Source organism: Pholcus phalangioides, unplaced genomic scaffold, assembly GCF_987345545.1.
Source record: "Pholcus phalangioides strain wild (caught in Gottingen) unplaced genomic scaffold, Ppha-v1.0 ptg000015l_1, whole genome shotgun sequence".
NCBI lineage: Eukaryota > Metazoa > Arthropoda > Arachnida > Araneae > Pholcidae > Pholcus > Pholcus phalangioides.
In genome coordinates this window covers 55,161,547-55,181,573 of record NW_028301608.1, presented here as the reverse complement: position 1 = coordinate 55,181,573, position 20,027 = coordinate 55,161,547, and the positions used below count along the sequence as shown (strand labels likewise).

Genomic DNA, 20,027 nt, shown 5'->3' with positions numbered 1-20,027 from the left:
GTTTGCTGTTACAACTTATTTCTTTCTGACAACACTTAGAAAAAGAAAAATATAAACTTAGGAATAAAGTCAGAATGCATGAAAAAACTGCTTAATAAAAGTTTGTTTGATACGTCCAACATTTTTATCAAATTCTTTCGAAATTGCCATTTTTTTCGCAAATCGAGAAATGTTTTCTCCTCGGATGTGGCCCGGTCAAGACAAGTACCCACTTGAAGTAACTTTATTGTTTTACTGATATCGAAACACGCGGACAGCACAATGTTTTATGGTATTGGTCTTACACCAATTGCTGAAACCTTGCAGAATACATTCTGAATGGCTTTATCGTCTCCTTTACTCAAAAAGAACAGATTCTTCTTTCTTCCCCCCCCCCCACTTTTTTTGTCTCTTAAAAAGGGCTGAGAGTCAATTCCTGGGAAGAAAAATCTTCGGATTGTGGTTTTGGATGACGAGAAATAAGAAAATAAGACGAGAAATCATTTTGGTCAGTTCAAAGAGTATTCGTTATATCCAGTTTTTAAATTCGTTAAAGTGGGAGTTTAACTTCTATTTTCACCAGAATTTCAGAAGTCGTTAAATCGAGGAATTCGTTGAATATATCGGAGTTCTTTAAGTCGTTGACTGTATAATATTACTACTATCACGCTGACGGGAGCGCTACTTGGGTTGGTTACCGAATCTCAACTCCCGGTTGCTCAGTGGAAAAACAAATTTGCTCAAGTCAAACGTTGCGGTCAGAATGAAGCTGAACGCCTGCACGTAAGTCGATAGACTCGCATGTTTTATAGTATAATGATTACGATATAGTAGATTTTTGTCTTCGTTTTGCCACAAAGTATTTCTTTTCATCATCAACGGATGGTTACATCTGTCCTTGTTCGCCCCCATGTTAAGCAGCTGCCACTCATCTCTATCTTCGGCTTCGTTCTTTAGTTTGTTATAGCTCAAGCATCATCAACCCATTGCTCGCGAGCACAACGGTGCTCCCTGAAGCACGGAGTTCTCGATGCTTGTGTCCCATTTAGCGCTCGCGAGCACTTGATCAACGTTCCAATTAAATATATTTTACAAATTGCGCGCTGGAATTGAAATCATCCTGATTTCATGCATTCGTATGTCGAAATTGCCGAAGAGGGTGCTCTTCTTTTGATGATTAATACAGGCAGTGCTCGCGACTAAAAAAAGTTTGAAGACCTCTATTATAGCTGGTAAATTCCGCATCATTTAGCAGCGTTGAAATCCAGGTGACTCTGAGCCTTTTCCCCTTCAATCCTGCCTTCCATCACATTTAACAGAAATCCGCCGTGCCGGAGGACATGCCTAAACCAGTGTAGGCGTCTGTATTTGGTCTTTTCCAGAATTTGGTGATTTTCTTTTCTTCTTTTTTTTGCGATGGAAATACACACAACAGCAGCTGAAATATTCAGACAGTAAAAGGTTCCTCTCTACTAACCTCGTCAAAATTTTTCCATTATATCCTGCAAGACCTGTACTAAAATCTCTAGGGGGGGAAAAAAATCACGATATATCTCTGAATATCAACCTATAAATTATGTATGCATTATGGAACCGCGCATGCGCATTGTAAGATAATCTACACAGTGACACATTCGATCAGAAACGAGCCACCACAAATACTAGAGAAAGAGAAAGAAGGATAGTTTATTCCCGCTTACTGAATAAACCGCCATAAAAATACATATCTTGATACGTATAGGAAGACCATCATTCCTTCTCTCATCGTCCGCAAGAGAAACGGGCAGATAATGTATTCCGAAGAGAGAGAGACAGAGGAAAAAGGAAAAAGAAGTGTTCCAAGTCCCCCATCATATCCATTTTGTCTCTCATCCTCCATCTTATGGCTCCTTCATCCAGGCCCCTTTAGGCTGGAAAAGCTGTCGAAATGTTTTCCTTGTTACACTATAGAGATACCCTCTCATCCTCATGACATTTAGCTGGGTGATAGATGGCCCTGTTTATGAAGGTAGATGGCCACGAGCAGAAAGATAAGAAATAGATCCGCCTTATTCTTTTTTTTCCATTCCTGTCTGATCTTTTTTCTTTTTACCATAACTCTTACTCGCGAAATTTTAAGCCGCCCCCCCCCCCTCCACTCATCGACAGCGATGTATTTATCTCAGATTTTTCTCCCTTTCCTTATCTTTAAGTTAAGATATTCATCATTGCATTAATTAACAAGATTTTTCCTCCGAACTCGTGAAGAGAGGGAGCTTTCCTTTTTCCTTTGGTATTAGAGGCTTAAGTGTTCGATCGTAATCCGATGACTTTCTTTACGGAATCGTGTTCCGATGTGTCAGATGGTGTCAAGAGCTTCTCAAAACGTTGGTTCAATTTTATTCGATTCAGAAAATATTGTGTCAGAGCACGAACTCTCGTTGAATTGTCTTGATAATTTTCTTTCCGAGTGATTAATGTCGAGATTTTCATCTTTTCAATCACGTATTTTTCTCGTGGATAAGGTGATGTCAAGTGATTCTGTTCGCTGGCTGATTGATGGTGTTCAAAACGTCTGTTCAATTACATGTTTAGCTTTTTTTCTTGTCCTAAAAATGCATTTGAAAGCTGGATATTTGTTCTAATTACCGTAATATCGAGATGTAATTCTTTTTGAAATACGTCAGAAGATTTGAAACAGTTTTTGTTTGAAGTAAAGTTTTATATACAGTAGAGTCTCGAGAAAATTTGAGGTGCTGGAATTTTTTGAAATTCCTTTTCAAAAATTATATCTTTCTGTTTTCACCAAGAATGTTTTTTTTTTTTTCATTTTTACTATAAATGGGGGAAGTATTGCTTTGAATGGGACTGGACATAGACTAAAGGGGTCTTGGTCTCTACGTTGGTGTTTACGGTGGGCCCCAAGACAATTTTTCAGTGACTCTTCTATTGTAATTTTATAGCATAAGAAAACAAAAATAAGAACATATTTAAACCCAACCGCTGGATCCCAAGAAGGCCATGGTTTCCGTAGCTACAATCTTTAAGAAATTGAGCCGACGAATCAAGAACAATAAGAGTTAATGAAATCAATAATAACTTAAATGAATTATATTTCATAAGTTTAAGTTTTCAATAAGTTTATATAGTCATAAGTTAATATAGAGCAAAATATACCTAAAATATTGACGGAGCACCAACCCTGTGACGGGCCTATATTTTCTAAACTTTTTACTTTTTTATATTTACCATAAAATCAACATAGAGATACCCTCTAATCACCTATGAAAGCTGGTTTCCATTGTGTTTCGGATGATACGATTTTTCAGTAATCCAGGGTGATCTCGGTTCGATTTACCTCAGGATTATCGAGAATCTACAGTACTTAATATATACGGTCGGACCCGATTATAACAAAATCGGAATAACCAGCAAAAATATTCTTTATACACTAATTTCGTTACATTCATACCAGCTTGTTAAGCATAGATAAGCAATAAGAAATTCACGGGTTATATAAAAACTTTGATGCACGTGAAAATTCGTAATATCTGCATTCGTTATTAGCTATTCCAACGGTATATAGCATTATAACTACTTATGTTTTAATAATAAAATACTTCATTGCAGGCAATTTTTCTTTTCCTTAATAATGACTTTTCGAATTTTTTCTTTACAATGTCGTTGAAAGTGATTATTCATCACATTTACTGATATAATATTGAAAATCATTGTTATTGCCATATTTTGAGATTTCACACTAGCTCTTCAGTAAAATGCGGGAAACAATTCTATCGCAAACCGTGCGTAGTTAGACTTCAAATTTGTGCGGTCAATTTCCATGCACACTGAATATGTGTACTGTGTTTTGCTATTTAGGCTTTTTGTAAATATATTACATGGTTTTACTCTCTAACCATCTTCCTAATTTTGCTTTTGGGATCAAAGGGCACTGCCTGAACGAATTCTGAAACCTCAGAATTTTTTTCCCTGAACCTTCCTAAATAATTTCTAATATTGACTACGCTTTCTAATATAAATCTACATTTTATGAACAATTTTTTTTAATGGTCGATTTCAAATGCAAAATCATTTTGAAATCTGATGATTTTTCTTAATCACCCTGTATACGAACATCAAGGACCATACAACTCGCTACACTTCCATCTTGCATAAGGGGCACCATGTACATTAAAAAACAAAGCAAATATTTATATGATATTTAAAAGAATTAATATCTTTTTAAGTCAATATCACCTAATTAAAATCGTAAGAGTACGTTTACTGACAAAAAACTCGGAATGTCCTTGAAAACCGGTACACATGGTCAGATTATGTTGTGGGAGTCGTGAGACTTATGGTCAGCGTTTGTAGGGGCGTCAATGAATTTTTTGGTCAAAAGGGAGGTCGCTCTTCAAAACGTTTGCACACCACTGGTCAAGAACACTCACTCGGCAAGTAAAAAGACGTGGGTTCGATTTTCCGCAAGTTCAGTTGAATTTTCTCACAAATACAACTATAATATATTTAATATTTATATATTAAATTATATAATATAATTACATATAAAATATATAATATAATTACATATAAAATATATAATATAATTACATATAAAATATATAATATAATTACATATAAAATATATAATATAATTACATATAAAATATATAATATATATTTAATATTTAATATAATATATTTCCCTAAATACATCTTTGCACAGCCAGCTGTTAAAAACCTTTGTATGGATAGTGGAGATTGACGTCATCTTTTTTTTTGTTTGATAAGTATATTTCTGGGTTGTTAGGAACTTCATCGGAAAAAAATAACTGAATATTTCAATTATCAATAAGGGTTGGAAGTAAATATATTGCTTAAATATATTACCACCAATCTTAACTTCAAGAAATTTTCGATGATATCCTTAACCCTAAAATATACAGGGTGTAAGCGAGAGATTATAAACGTTATCTAGTGACAGCCAAATATTTTATATTCAAATACCTTGATTGAATTGAGATACACGTGTGTATGTGCGTCACTGCACTTTATTTATTTATTCATCATCCCGCGATCAGGATGTAATATCGACCAGATCGAAATGAATTCATCTGACTAATGTTCTCACAAGGGGAGGAGATTGGTACATTGCAAAATCATCTACGAATTCAATTATGCATACCATCGAGTTTCAATCCTCCGAAGTAATCCGACATTTCTCAACATGACGACGAAATACAGCAGAGATGGCATCGCCATTGTATATCCTCTCTGCAGTTACAAGTATTTGGATATAATCTTATGACACTCATATCTACATATGTTTGGAGTGTTGTAATAAGTGTGTGTTGAGAATAAGTTTCAGGTACAATTTCTATAAGATATACTCTTTTTAACTTCCGTGAATGTTTTCATGACAATTTCATGTTACGGCGTTTTTCGTGCTCTTTTCGTATCTAAAAACAATTTTTTTCGAGAGCAAATGTATCAAATCGTATTTCATAGGAATTTCTAAAAAATTTGAGCTGAGCGGCAATGATGGAATGTCTCTTCAATTACTATTTGTCCTCATGTTAAAAATTAAATACATCATAATAGTTGTCGATCGTGTTTCGTTTTGAACATATTGGCGAGGACCTGAAGTCACGGATCCTTTCCATATGTGAGGGATCTTTTTCTTTTCTCCTTTTTTTTTCATTGCTATTATCCATAGCAAACTCTAAGTTGCTCCGGAGATCCGGATCCGTTGCTCTCTGCTCTATCCATAAATTCATTATACCAGGATATATGGTAAGGGCTGTTTCATCCTTTTGAAGTCATTCGTGCTGCCTTTTCTCAGTGGGCGTGATCTCGGAGCACTGCGTGACGTCATGCTCAAACACTTTTTTAGCAGACAACATCAGCACACGAAACGTGCTGAATTGACGTGACTTTTTTTACATTTCAGTTGTTTATTTCACTGTTTTAAATGAGTTATCTTTCGTTCATGGTGGGGTTTTAGTGTCACAGGTATGCGAGAGTGGTATTTCTATAATTTTTATATTCTATAAGCTAAAAACTGGATAAAATCTAGGAAATAGCTGTTAAGGTATAACACCTCGAGAGTATATCGTTTAAAATAATAGTAATAACTTTTCTAACTTTCAAACATTTTTTATTAGGATTATTTTTTATACTGATATCTCATTATTTGGTCAAGTAAAAATTCAAATATTTTGCTATTCAATTCGTGATCGACCCATGAATCGCCTCTCAAACTTTAACATTTAATACCTCGGTCACTAGTTCTCGAACGGTTATTTAACTAGTTTTGTTTGTCATACTTCGAGATCAAAATTTTTTCTAATTAGCACAGTAGGGCCCTGGGGAAAGACAAAAATTTAAATTTTGTAATTTTTTTAAAAATATAATTTGTACCAAATTATATATAACTATTTTACCTCATCTCTAGAACTTTTTTGCAATTGGAAGTTCTTGTCTACGACAAACGTTTGTGAAGAAAAAGATCTTGGTGAAAACTTACTATATATACGCTATGTTTAAGCTTCGCCTTTATCTGAAGGTACGTCTGAAATTCACTTAGGCTGGTATTACACTATAAAAGTTTTCCAAAAGTCCTTTTATAAAACTTGAAAAATTCAACCAATAAAATTATCGGTTGCATTTGCTCGAATGTAACCAAAGAGCTTTATTGGTTGAATTTTTTGAGTTTTATAAAAGGGATGTTATCAAACTTTTATAGTGCAATACCGGCCTTAGACACCACTTCTAAAAATACGCGCTGGTCAATCTAGAGCTGTCATGGTGCCACAGCTGCATTTTATATATGGTATATATTAAATATATATATATATCTATATGGTCAATTTAGAGACCACCAATTCGTACGAAATAATTATGTAATTATTCATAAATTCGTCCCATAAATTCGTAAATAACTTCAAAGTCATAAAATTTGAAAAACTTGCTATATGTGAATGGATGTAGTTAACGAAAAGTTTTAGGTGCCAAAAAAGTAGTTCAAATTTTTGTCGATGGATGACACTGCGTGAAAGTAAATAACTAGAAATATGCAAATCACAGAGTCTTAAAATACAGAGTGTACAACTAACAGCTCATTCCAGAATTTTCCTGTTACTGGCACTTACATAAGCTTTTCATTGTGTTGTTGACATTGGTGGATAAAACATTATTGAAGAAGTTGTTTTATCACAGACATGAGTTGCCGGATGAAGCTTTACAAACGTTTTGGACCCAGAAGAGATTGAAGAAAGTTTCATGTCCAATCACTCTTGCCGAACTGGTCTACAGCTTTGCTCTATCGGCAAAAATTTTAACTAATTTTTTTCTATACAAAAAAAAAAGTTCCTTGTGAGAATAACTTTTTCGCAAACCGCATTCAAATATAGCAATTGGACTTCAAATTTTTTTTTTAGAAATTTTTAAATATTTACGAATTTATGGGACACTATTATTTACCTTGTATTATTAGCCTTCGATTACTGCCTTTCTTTTGCTGTAGATACTCGCCTTAAAAATATTTCTCCTAAATTCGTGCTTTTAATCTCTTTTACGGACAGAATGTCCACCATCAGATGATGGTCTGGAAAGGTTCGCTTGTCCGTCTGCAGATCGAATGGGCCGCTACAGGTGTATAGATGATCACATGCTCTGCGATGGCTTCATAGACTGTCCGAACGCCGAGGATGAAGACAGGATGTCCTGCATGTTCTACAAAACGGTAAGAAACGTCCTTCATCTTCCATTTGTTCTCCTCTTCGAAATTCCATTCATTATTTAGTTTTTTCAATGTCCTCTGGAAATAGCACAAGATGTAAATTAGCTACATGTCAAATACAGTACCACTTGCGAAGGGCCGGTCCTAGAAATTCTGCTGCCTGAGACGAATAATATTTTGCCACCCTAAAGATACGACTATCTGAAAAGTATTTCTTCACCTCTATTACCTTGATACAGTGGTTCCCAAAGTGTTGGTCATAACCTCCTTTGGGGAGAGGTAACGTTGATGATTTAAGATGTCGCGAGAGAATTTTCTAAATAAAAACGGCCTGATGTGAGTAAGCATATCAAATCTCTTCTTTGTGGGGGGGGGGGGAGCATTCCATATAATGAATGCACCTGTTTACCTTTTTTCCTATGGGTTTTGGAAAAATGTCTGCTCCTCAAAGTTTTAATGGAGGTATTTAACACATATATATCGCACAATTCTACATAAAATTTACTGAAAATAATTTGAAGAAAAATCTTATTCAATCAAGTAGATATCAAAAATATGGTTTTGCCCACTTTTATTGGAAAACATGAAAATTAATATTTATTCTGAATCCAAAGACAAAATTTACTTATTGATAATCCAATAATCACTTTCCTCATTTCCTAGTTTTTAAAATCGTGATTCTCCGCGTAATGTTGCTTACATGTTGTCGTGTGGCCTATACATAAAGATTTTTTTTTTCTTTTTTTTCCTACTGTTTTATTTATACGTTGCTGAGAAATTTTGTGGTGAAGTGACATCCTTGAGTTCATACGTTTATGACCAGAGGCGTACGCAGGAGAGAACAGGGAGGTGCCGTCCCTTCCCCAAGACAATCAAAAATTAAAAATATTTTCACATATCGTAGTAAAAAATATCGGAAGAAAATACCTTTATATACTGTATGTTTTATTTATTTCTGTAAATTCAAAATGCTTTTTGAAGGTTAGTAGCTCAAAATTTTCTGGGGGAGAGATTCCTTGTGCTCCCCAAACACAATTTGCTCCCTCTAAAGATCGATCTTGCGTACGCCAATGTTTGTGACCAGGGTGCAGGGTTCGGTAATGTGGTAAGTACAGTGCATCTCGGGTAACGCAAATTCTATCACTAGTCATTGTACCGCTTGATCATTGTTTGGCGCAGCATAACCTTGATAATCCTTGCACCAATAAAAAAATAAACTTCAATCCAATCCGAAGATGCGTATTCATCCCCGAATGGTTGATGGCACACATCGCGGAAAATCCGTCGGAAAGTATAATATTTATTTTTGGTGAACAGCTAGCACCTTTTAAAGTTTGTTCCGTGAATTTAGAATCACGATGTGAAAAAGACATCAATAAAATAGAACCCTTTCCGCCACCTATCAAACAAAACACTGCGGAAAAGTATTGCATTTTCCTGCGCTTATTTATCCACTCGTGCTTTCCCTTCAAAATTATTTCGATGTATAAAACTTCGCGCGCACGGGAGTGAAAACACCGTCATGATAAATACCGCCCTGTAATCATGCCGCCTCGTCATCTCATGCCTTATGCCGGCCCTGCACTTGCGTACAATCTTTCACTCTTGCTGTCTTACTATCACTTTTCTACTTCTACTTCTTAGATGTAGTTATGTTCACATAAGCCACATCTACTAGACATAATAAAGCTTCATCAAACACGTAATACGTTTTGGTGTTTTCTAGTACCAGTGGAATTTACTTGAGTTGATGTCGAAATGAGCCCAATATCATTGTCATAAAATTCAGGACATTCATCGCTTTCTTTGTATCAATATGACACGTGCAGATAAAACTATACTCAATAGTGATTTAGCTGCATTTAAATTCTTCACACACACACAACCCATAAATACGATTCTCGACTAGGAAACGAAAAGACTACTTTACTTTTGCCGAATTTCTGTAGATGCTAATTAGACAAAACCACTTGGGAGAATTTTCACAAGAGTTAATCTCTTTTGATTCCCTAAAGATAGTCATGAAGTTGGATGTGGTTGGACATCGTGGTCCATCACGAGGATTAAGATGAGTTGTCGTTTGATCATCAGAATCTTCATGCGGTTAACTGTAACCACATAAAATTTGGCGAAAATAATGGCAAAGAGTTTCGTCAAGTTGGAATCAACAAAAAGTTGCTAAACAATTGTCCTTTTAATTTATCAATCCTTTTGAGGAAACTTTTGTTAAACACAAACAAAAAAATGTTGTCCGCTAGTGTCACTATATCTACTCAACTAAAGCGTGATACATAGTAGAAATAATCTTGGCACTGTAAAATTCAGTTAGCTATAACTGGACTGAAAATATAGTCTCGAGGAAAATACAGAAACTCGGGATCCGCAGATATGAAAAATCACAAATTGTTGCCAAAACATATGCCAAATGTAAGCAAAACTGCCAATTAAATTAAAATTAATGGAAAACTGCCAATAGCGGAAAATAGAGTGCCACTGCAAATTGCACTAATTATGGCTAAAAAGATGAATATTCATATTTTTAGTCATAATTATCATAATGTGATTTTATAAAATATGGGAAAATATTTTTGTTAATTTTCTGTAGTAATCATTTTAACCCTAGATTTCCGTAAAAAATTAAAATTTAAGAAGACTTCGTTGAGATTACTACTACTGAACTACTTCTCGTTGAAAATACTGTTGGCCCTCGCTATTCACTGTTTTCGTATTCACGATCCCCATTCCAGTTTTCCGGAAAACACCGTTGTATTTAGTTCTCGTATCGGAACAAAATACAAATTGTACGCGTTACATAAACGTTTTTAAAAACCCCTTCTGTATATTTTCTTGTGTTCATGTCCTCTATACGTCTTCCACCTCCGCTAACATTCAGCTTCTTGATTGGATGTTATACCAACATTTATGGTTCGCTATACACATTACTCAATAATGATAGTGCAGGCAATCGAAGAAGATGCAAATGCAGGAAACGCCTCAAAGTCATGGATGAATTTCACCGAGGCAATTAGTGCCGTTGCAAGAACTCTGAAAGTTATAAATATGGGAACAGCCACCTCGCGTGGGAGGAACTTTCGGCCGTAATGCGTGCCTGAGGACACATCTACGTATTTCTGCAGAGCTAGCCGCAAAGGTTATGAAAGGCATTGTCACATTAGCGAAGCAGATGGATGAGGGGGGGGGGGGGATAAAATGATGTGGACATAGAAGAAATGGGTGAATTAACAGATTAATTCAGAAATCTACAGGGAAGGATTAATCTAGCTGACTGCTCCTGATTCCACCTTCGAGGTGTGAATGCGAGACGGCCTCCCCTTTAAAAAGTCTCACCACAGAGATAAACTGACCTACACCGGTACAAATGTTCAATCATTACGCTTCACTCATAGATGGCGCCGCTGAAAATTCAAAACACGACACTAGCACTCAGATTGTTAGGTACTTACTCACTCACACACACTTCCGGTACATCTCAATCGGTAGTAAATTGCCCATGGTGATATACAGGGTTTGTACTCGGTTTGAATGAATCAATGAATGAATGACTACTCCTGAAATCGAAGCGATACTCTATCAAGATGATCAAGATTAAGAAGTGAAAGACATGTTCATTATGAGCAACATAGCGGAAGGGTTTCGTAAGTATAAATCTGCAGTAGATTGTTTCCATGACATAGACCCATCTACGATATGTTTTTCCTATGTAGAATAAGTGAAAGAGGAACCTTGTTACCATACTTTTTCTTTCTTTCAAACCGAACAAGGCACATTCTATATCGACTTTAACCAATTTTAGCTATTGCCCCGGTCAAGGAGCGGGATCGTGTCACAAGTTACCAGCAAATGAACTGAAATCAAGTAAAAGCGGCTAACAGACACTATAATATTCTTTTGAATAACATCGCCGAGAATCACTGGGCTCACCTTCTACTTCTGTCGCACAATGCAGATATAAACAAGATGTCTAAAAAAATGGTTTGTGGTTATTCGTTGAAATTCCGTATTCTTTGTTACCACCGGATCGTAACCCCCGCGAATATTGAGGGACGACTACATGAGAAAAAATCTGAACATTTTTAATGAAAGTATTCGGTATGGTCAAAATCATAGGAAAATACGGAAATGTAAAGATAAATACAGATCATATGGTCATCCTATGTATAACAAGAGATGAACGATATTAATGTGTTCCATTGCCAATGTCCTAAATGTTCAGTTATGTGCTCAATATAATAAAATACGACAATATGCACAGGGTTTGCACAAATGAACGACAGAATTTTAAAAATTTATATTTTCAAGACTATTACACATAATATAATCTGTGATATATATAAAAGTAAAGAAAAACATTCAAAGTATTTTTTCGACATAGTTCAATACATGGCAACATTTCCGTAGAATGCAGTGATTGAAATTGACTGGTGCATTCTTTTTTTTTTCCAGTTACAAATTTCTAAATGAAAAAGCTTTGCATATTCTAATGCACAAGAACTTTTTTCTCTCGTTATCAAAATTTTTAATTTCAGACACAGTGTGAACGTGTCTGAAACACAACTACGGAAGTAATGCCATCTATTGAGCGATGTTGGTTAAAAACATTGCCTGTTTAACTTTATTTTTATGTATCACAGATTATATTTACGTGTGATACAGTCGAACTTGGTTAATTTGAAGTCCAAAGTCACTGGGAAAAAAGTTCGAATTATGCAAATTTTGAATTATCTAATTAATCTATCTTAGATCTGTAAAATAACTACAAATCGCAACAATCATTAACATTCAAATGGAATAAAAATAGAGTAATTAAAAATTTTTATCATCAGTTATGAAACTGTTTCCCAAATTTTATTAATTTATAGCTGCTACATCTGGAATCTATTCTGGAATCAGCCTCACTGCAGAATTTCTTGCCCATGTTCAAAGCCTGATTTACGGAAACAGTTCATGATCATCCGTTATGAAACTGTTTCCCAAATTTTGCTTAGCATCCTTATGCTATCAAAGAAATATACTTTCATTAAACCTTGATCTATTCTATAGGTTTAACTCCAAAGAAAAATGTTGAAATGGGCATTATTTTAACTCATATATAATTATATTATTTTAATTCATTTTAGCACTCTTTTTTTATCGAAAAAAGAGTAGAGGGAAAGAGAAAAACATTTTCGAACTTTTATTAATCTTTAAAAATTTGTTCTTTAACAACTTGATCGAGAAAAGAAAAGTCTGGCTTCTTGCAGAGTAATAAATACTAGTAAAAACTAGAAGTAAAAAACAATAATAAATCAATAATTATCGTTAACAAATCGGTAATAATAGTTGTATGGCGAAATGAATAGAATACGATCAGTAAATTAAAGCTGATTTAACCCTCCGTATTTGGGGTTCGGACGATTGCCCTCAAAATGGAAGGGTTTGAATTTTTAACATGTTGCCGCAATAAGTCGATTGCCCTCAGTATGAATTCGTCAATGTAGGTGGATTTTGGAACTTTTCAAACATTTTATTTAAGTATCTAGTAATCTATGCAAAATTTATGTTCAATTCAGTTGAGAAATTGGAAAAGCGCTGTATTTCTACGCATGTCAAAAAGCGTTTTTGTTAGCGCCCTCTGTTGTTGACTTTAAACATTCATTTCTAAATTGATGCATATTATAGGAATATGTTTATCTCTCTCCTTTTGGAAAAATAAATTGTGCAAGTCACTATTTTTTCAATAAAGTTTGTTGAAATCGAGCTCAATCATAAACAAAAATGTTATGAGGTGAAATATCGGTTAAAATTATTTTTTTATTTTATTGCGATGGATAAGTTTTATTTTTTTGCATTAGTTTCGGTTTCAGTTCCTTTTGCGTATCAAAATAAATCAGTTTCATTTTTTTAGCGTCATCTCTACCTTTGAATGTTACTTTTCTAATTTTTGAAGTACAAATTTTGGTCATATTTTTTTATTTTCTCTGGTTTCCCCCATCCAAGGAATTAATTTCTTTATAACTTACAAAATAATTGATTATTTTTATAAGTTCTGCCGAGTTATAAAATAACCGAACACAGTGAAATATTAGTTAATATACGATGTTTCTTCTACATTGACACGAGATCGAACCATTAAAATAATGTTAAAAAATTAGTGCAAACGACCTGTCGAACTTAGGGTGAGGGCAATCGACTCATTTTTACTGAAGAATGAACCAGCGTGAAGGCAGTCGTCTTCCTCCCATAAAAACGTATATCATTTTTTTTTTTTTTTTTTAAATTACGCATGTGAATGAGTGCTGTTAGCGTATTTTCAATTCAAACACTACATCAGAACAGCAATTTAATCAACTAGAGTGCATTTTTAATTAACTTTAAAATAACTAAGGATGAATAAAATATAAAAATATACAGTTTGCCTTGATGTTAATAATTTTTATAAACAGATTAAATTTTCTTCAGCAAACATGAATAGTTTTACCAGGAATTATATTTTTTAAACCCCTCAATTCTGAGTGATTTAATAAAGCTCTGAGCACGTAAAATTTCGGCAGCTCTCAAAAAATGACACCAACAAGGAATAAACTTTTTATAGTTAAAAAAGTATTATAGTTACATAACCGTATTTTGTACTGAAATGAGACTAAAAAATGTACTATGTACTTTCTGAAATACTGAAAATATTGAGGAAAAAATTTGTATAACGGTTTTTTTAACATGGTTGCCGTGTATATTCAAATGTGCACGGGGTCATTGAAGGATTAAAACATTTTTCTACTAATAACTAAAAATGAAAAAAAAATTCAAAATTAATAATAGCTCTTTAATTCTTTTAACGATTTATAACAAAAAGAAATCTCAATAAAATAAACACTCATTCTCTCGAAGGATATAATAAAATTTTATGAAGAAATTTTAATGCTATAGTTCGTATTTGTTTTTATCTAGAAAACGAATGAATAAATAAAAATTCAATTTAGTTACTAATGAAAATAGTCTTTAAAGTGGTTTTGAAAATCATAAAGTTAATTTGTTCTTCTTTTGTAAATATTGAAGACTTCTCCCCGAATTTCCCTCGATGGTATTTAACCTTACTCCTCCGAAATCCAGAAACTAAACTATAAAAAGTTGAAATTGGTATTAAGGGATTTAATTCGTTATGAAATATGTGAAATGGCTTCCTTTTTTATGCTGTTGATGTAAGTTTGTCTTTTTTGTCCCCGTTGGCTAGTAATTTTCAGAAAATTGTAAAAGAAAATGCTGGGAAAAAAAAATTTAGAAAATCTAAGACTTTTGATCTGTAGTATACAATCTAAATCGAGAAATATGTTCTTATTTTAACCCTTTTATAAATTAATTTATATTTTACAATTTGAGATTTACTGTGCTAATTTGCCGGGTTTTTTTTTTCTACCACTTTCTTTCATTGTTTTTTCACTTCACTTTCTAAACTTTACTGTTTGTTTTAATGGATCAGAATATATAAGAAAATATTTGCCTTTCCTTTCCTCATATTGGGTTATTTGATTATCAAAACTTAGCTGATAAGCTGTCAATGAGCATATTTCATTATTAATTATTCAATTATAGCTTACCATCAAGTCGATTCATACTGTAACACGAATTCGAACACTACATAATTGAACTGTTTTGCATCCGAACTATTTCTCCCTCTACTTATTTCTATCTACTAACTGAATTAATAACGCGACGAGTACTTCGTCAACATTCTTCTTGATGCCTTCAACGATGCCCTTAATATTTATCAGAATATTTTTGTGAGTCTTGGTAGTGTGCATCGTATCTAGAAATGTGTATTTGATTTATCCAGTAAGTGCTACCATCTATCTTCTGAATCAAAAGCGTGAAATTTGGGAGTGACTGTGTATAAAGGAGAGATTCTTTTTTGCGTTGTGAGTTCATTGCTTTCTCTGAGGTTGATTCTTTCTGAAGAAAAGTTTAAATTCGCACCTTGGACTTGGAAAAATCATTAACTATTGGAATTTTACCATATATAGTTTTCAGTCATTAGATAATTACTGACCTCAATTCAGTTCTTTCGAAAAATAATATGGGTGCACGAACTCTAGCCCGTTCGAGAATTTTAGCAGGAGACCTTAAAATAATGTTTTGGAAAAAATCTATCTGCAACAAAGAACAGAAGAAACGTTGTATGCCTTAATTGAATATAGAATTTAGCATAGTACTCTGTATTTGTATTTATTGTATCAATTCGGTCTGAATGGGAAAAAACATCTTGAAGTACACTTATATATCCTATAACCATATACAGGATATCCAAACATAAAATATATCCGTTTCTCGTAAAACAATACTTTTACGAATAATTTTCAATTTTTAGAGAAATTCATCTATCTTCAGAAAAGAATAACACCCTGCTATCATTTAGAACACAAGTTACAAGTGCACGGCAAACAGCTTTTCTCAGCCAAGTGCCATTATTTGATAATCGATGTAACTTCATTATGTAATAAATAAGCCACATGTTTCACGGAAATTTTCGGCAGTATTAGTTGAGCCTATCCCTTGAACAAAGTCCAACGATGATATAAGCTCTACTTAGTAAGTATTATCCATTAAATAAACGATTCAGCTCGTCATCACCCAATATTGGATCTTACTGTAGAATGGTGCTCTCCATCTATGGTCCTCTCACCCCCATCAAGCTAATGAGTACACACACAGAGCACGATTCGTGTGCACTTCCTAACGGCAAATTCTGCCTCCTTCTCTCTCTCATCTGACTCGCTCGCGACGTCCTTCACCGACGGTTCCATCACCTAATAGCACTTCCTTCAGCTTCTCGCTGAGCCCATTGCATTTGAAAATTGCTGTATTCCATTCGTCCTCAGCCGTGCAATGTCTGCAGAAATTGGGGCCTCTGGAGACGCGTTAACCTATGCTGCTGCAATAGCAGCTTGTCGTATAATCCTTCCAGCCTGCCTCCTTCCTACGCGACAACTTCCATTGCCTCACTCTCCATCTTTCCGAAGATGTAACGGGGGCTTTCCTGGGCAGAGCGAACGGAACCATTAGATGAAATTACTCTTAAGAGAAGCGGAGAGATGTTCAACAAAACAACAGGACTGACTATATCGTTAACAACTCGTTTCGTTTCCTACATGCAGCTGCTGTCATAAATTAATAAGTGAACTCGTTGGTTTGTTGTAAATCGCATCAGAGACAGAGAGAAAGAGATGTTGTATGTTTTCTTTTTCCTAACGGATTAGTGGATCCCGTCTTTGATCGGTGGGAATAATGACTTATCTATGAGAATGAATAGTCAGTTTGGAAAAAATTGGAGTACATAAATGTAGTAGGGGTGTTTTATGGAGTATTACTATGAAGCATTGTTCAGTATTTCCTTGAATCACTTTGGCTGTCACAAATATCAACTAAACGTTATCGTTGAATCTATATCAAACCGTACATATTGTTTCTATCTGCCATATGAAGTAGTGAAAAGATACGAAGGTTTTGATATTTGGCTGATTCGAAGATGAATTCAGGAAAGAAAATTGAAATCCCCCTGTGTGGATTGAACTCACGTCCTCTCACTTGATGAGTTGGTGCGCTAGACACTACGCTGCAATGGCAACAAACCTCTTTTCTTAAAACTCGTGTGCGTATGAGACCGTCCATGGACAGTCGGATGTAACTCAGACCAAAGCCTCACATTAGTGACGATTTAAGTGAGAGTCTGCATTTAATGCTGTTTTTCCCGCAACTTTCCTCCGTTTTTAGAATTCGAATATCACAGTGAATATTGTTTTTAGAAACGTGGAATGGTTTTTCTTTTTCTTTTCTTTCTTTTTCTTTTTTTGTCATTTGGTGGCATCAGGACAAACAAGGCAGGTCTTTGAGTACACGGTGTCCGTATAAAAAGTTTAAAAAAAAATTTATTCTAATAACTATAAAACGCCTTACAACATGAATGACATATATGATTATACACATTATTTGGATTTTGGACTACACATTATTATTTTTTTTAATTGAAAGTATACCTCTAGAATGAACGATTCGCAAGTAAAATGTCATGCGTCCTGTTAACTATGCACCCTGTATATAGCCACGTATCAACGTTGGGGACGAAAAAAATTGGTTTGGCTCCTATCGGATCGTCTGACTTCAGCACATCGGACTTTGGCCTTACCTCTCGTCCATTTCACGAATTGGCTGCACTTCGGATTAGTCAGAAACACATACATTTCAACATAAAATGTAACGTAACTTTTATTGGCAAACTCATCGATAATTCGGAAAATAGGTGGCACTGTAGAAATATTATTAAATATGATATAAATTTCTTACATTTATTTATTTTATCACATACAATATGAGAAATAAAAAATCATATTTAATATGGAAAAAAAAGTTGGGATGCTCCCAGACAAATGCAAAAATTTTGGCGATGCTTGTAGTACGTATATTAAAAATTACATGTAATGATCTATGACGGGTGTTCGTGACCTTTTTGTGTTCCACGGACCCTATGTGCCAAAAAAAGACGAGATCCAGGGTATCTTCTTCACCAATAAGATAAAGGTCACTGACCCCTTTACAAAATAATATTCAGCCTTTACCCACTTCGCCCGAAAGGTACACGTATCGCACCCAGGCAAGAAAAGTGACATAACTCAAAAATTCACGAATTTGGGTTAACTCCATATTCAAAACAGCAATCTTTTTCTTTGAAAGTCAGTAATATTGACATTCCTGTAACTAAAAAACTAATCAGCAAAAGTTTCGTTGTAGTAAACAGTCTTTTTTTACTGAAAAAGTGAAGTTTATTTTCGTTATTCTGCAATTTTAGGTTTTTGAGTTATGTCACTTTTCTTGCCAGTGTGCGATATGTGTACCTTCATATTTAACGCTTTAAATGGTTTTAATGATTCTTTTCTCCTAGAAGACTTGAGGTATGCGCGAGGGTGCTTAACTCAAATGGTCCTAGTAAAGATATCAATTTAAAATAATTTATTAATCAATTTCAAAAATTTCTTTTAAAGGGCATTCTAGTGTACAATAAACACAAATCAATCAAAAAAAATTTTCAATAGTCCAGGTTTTATCTAAGGTTTGAAGACGGTAATAAAGTAGAAGCAATAAGTTATTGTTTTCTAATCCATTCTCACGGACTTCCCTGAAACATCTCCAAAGACCCCCCTTGTTAAGAAACCGCTGCTCTATAACGATATTACATTACCTTCTCGCCCTAATGTACTTTTCCTAGTGTTAGTATATTCCATCCGTAATGATAATTTCTTTACAACGATTCATTTCTCCAGTCCCTTTGAGTATCGTTGTATCGGCTTTTAACTGTACATATCTAGGTAACTAGTATGTATGTAAATATATTTGGTGTTGAGACTACTGCATTTTTCCAAATTTAAATTGTGACTATTTGAATTGATTAACATTAGATCATAATATACTGAGTATTAATTCTAAATAGGGAAAATATACGTGAATGTGTCATCTATTAAAACATGTTATAACTCTACTTTAATCTCCTGCTTGTAATAAATTCCTATATTAAGAGTATTCGTGTTTAATAGAGGGTACTTATCAACGATTATGCTGATCTCACGAAATATAAGGCAATTATAATCATTATTTGCATCATTTAATATAATTTTTCTTTTCTTTTCTTTCAGACGAAAGCTCATCTAGATGTTCTGGCTGATGCTCTTCTACGGTGGGCTCGTGGTCGTTATTGAGAATTGAAGCAGCAGCAAAAAAAAAATCCCAATCAGTTTATCCGCGGCAGCGCCAAATCAATTATAAGAAAATTTAAGAAAAAAAATCCATCCGACCTTTATAACCACCACAGAAAAACCTATACCCGATATTGTGCATCCCAAGTGTGGAAGATGGATCCTCTCTTCCCGGAATATAAAAACAAAAAAAATCAAGGAAAAGCCCGATTCGTTGTCATCCCAAGGATTAGTGTGGTTGTTCTTCATATATAATAACTGAATATTTAAAAAATATATATAATATTATATATATATATATATTTGTTTTTTATCATTCCATAAAAAATTTATCATTATTTTACTTAATTGTGATAGTATTATGTTCACCGAATTCTTATGTGTATATATATATACGTATTATACTACTACAACATGTATTACTTAATTAAGACTACGCTATAACAGCGCGACAATGAGATATATGAAATATAATAAGAATATTAATATAACAATATATTTTGAGATATGTGTTGGTTTTTTCGTTTTTCCAATTATAATGATGTTTATTATTGTTATAGCTGTACGATGTATATTGTGTATAAGGTTTTTGT

At 34.1% G+C, this 20,027-nt stretch overlaps 1 protein-coding gene across 1 annotated transcript in view; it reads left to right on the top strand.

Annotated features, from left to right (window-relative positions):
* The window catches only part of LOC149076251 (uncharacterized), a 130,278-nt gene extending 110,538 nt beyond the window's left edge, over positions 1-19,740 (top strand). Inside the window, exons 2-3 of the mRNA XM_089245511.1 lie at positions 7,542-7,702; positions 19,375-19,740. Coding sequence (XP_089101637.1) covers positions 7,542-7,702; positions 19,375-19,437 — 224 coding nt within the window. The 3' untranslated portion in view covers positions 19,438-19,740. The remainder of the gene's footprint in view (positions 1-7,541; positions 7,703-19,374) is intronic.
* The last annotated feature ends 287 nt before the right edge of the window (positions 19,741-20,027 follow it).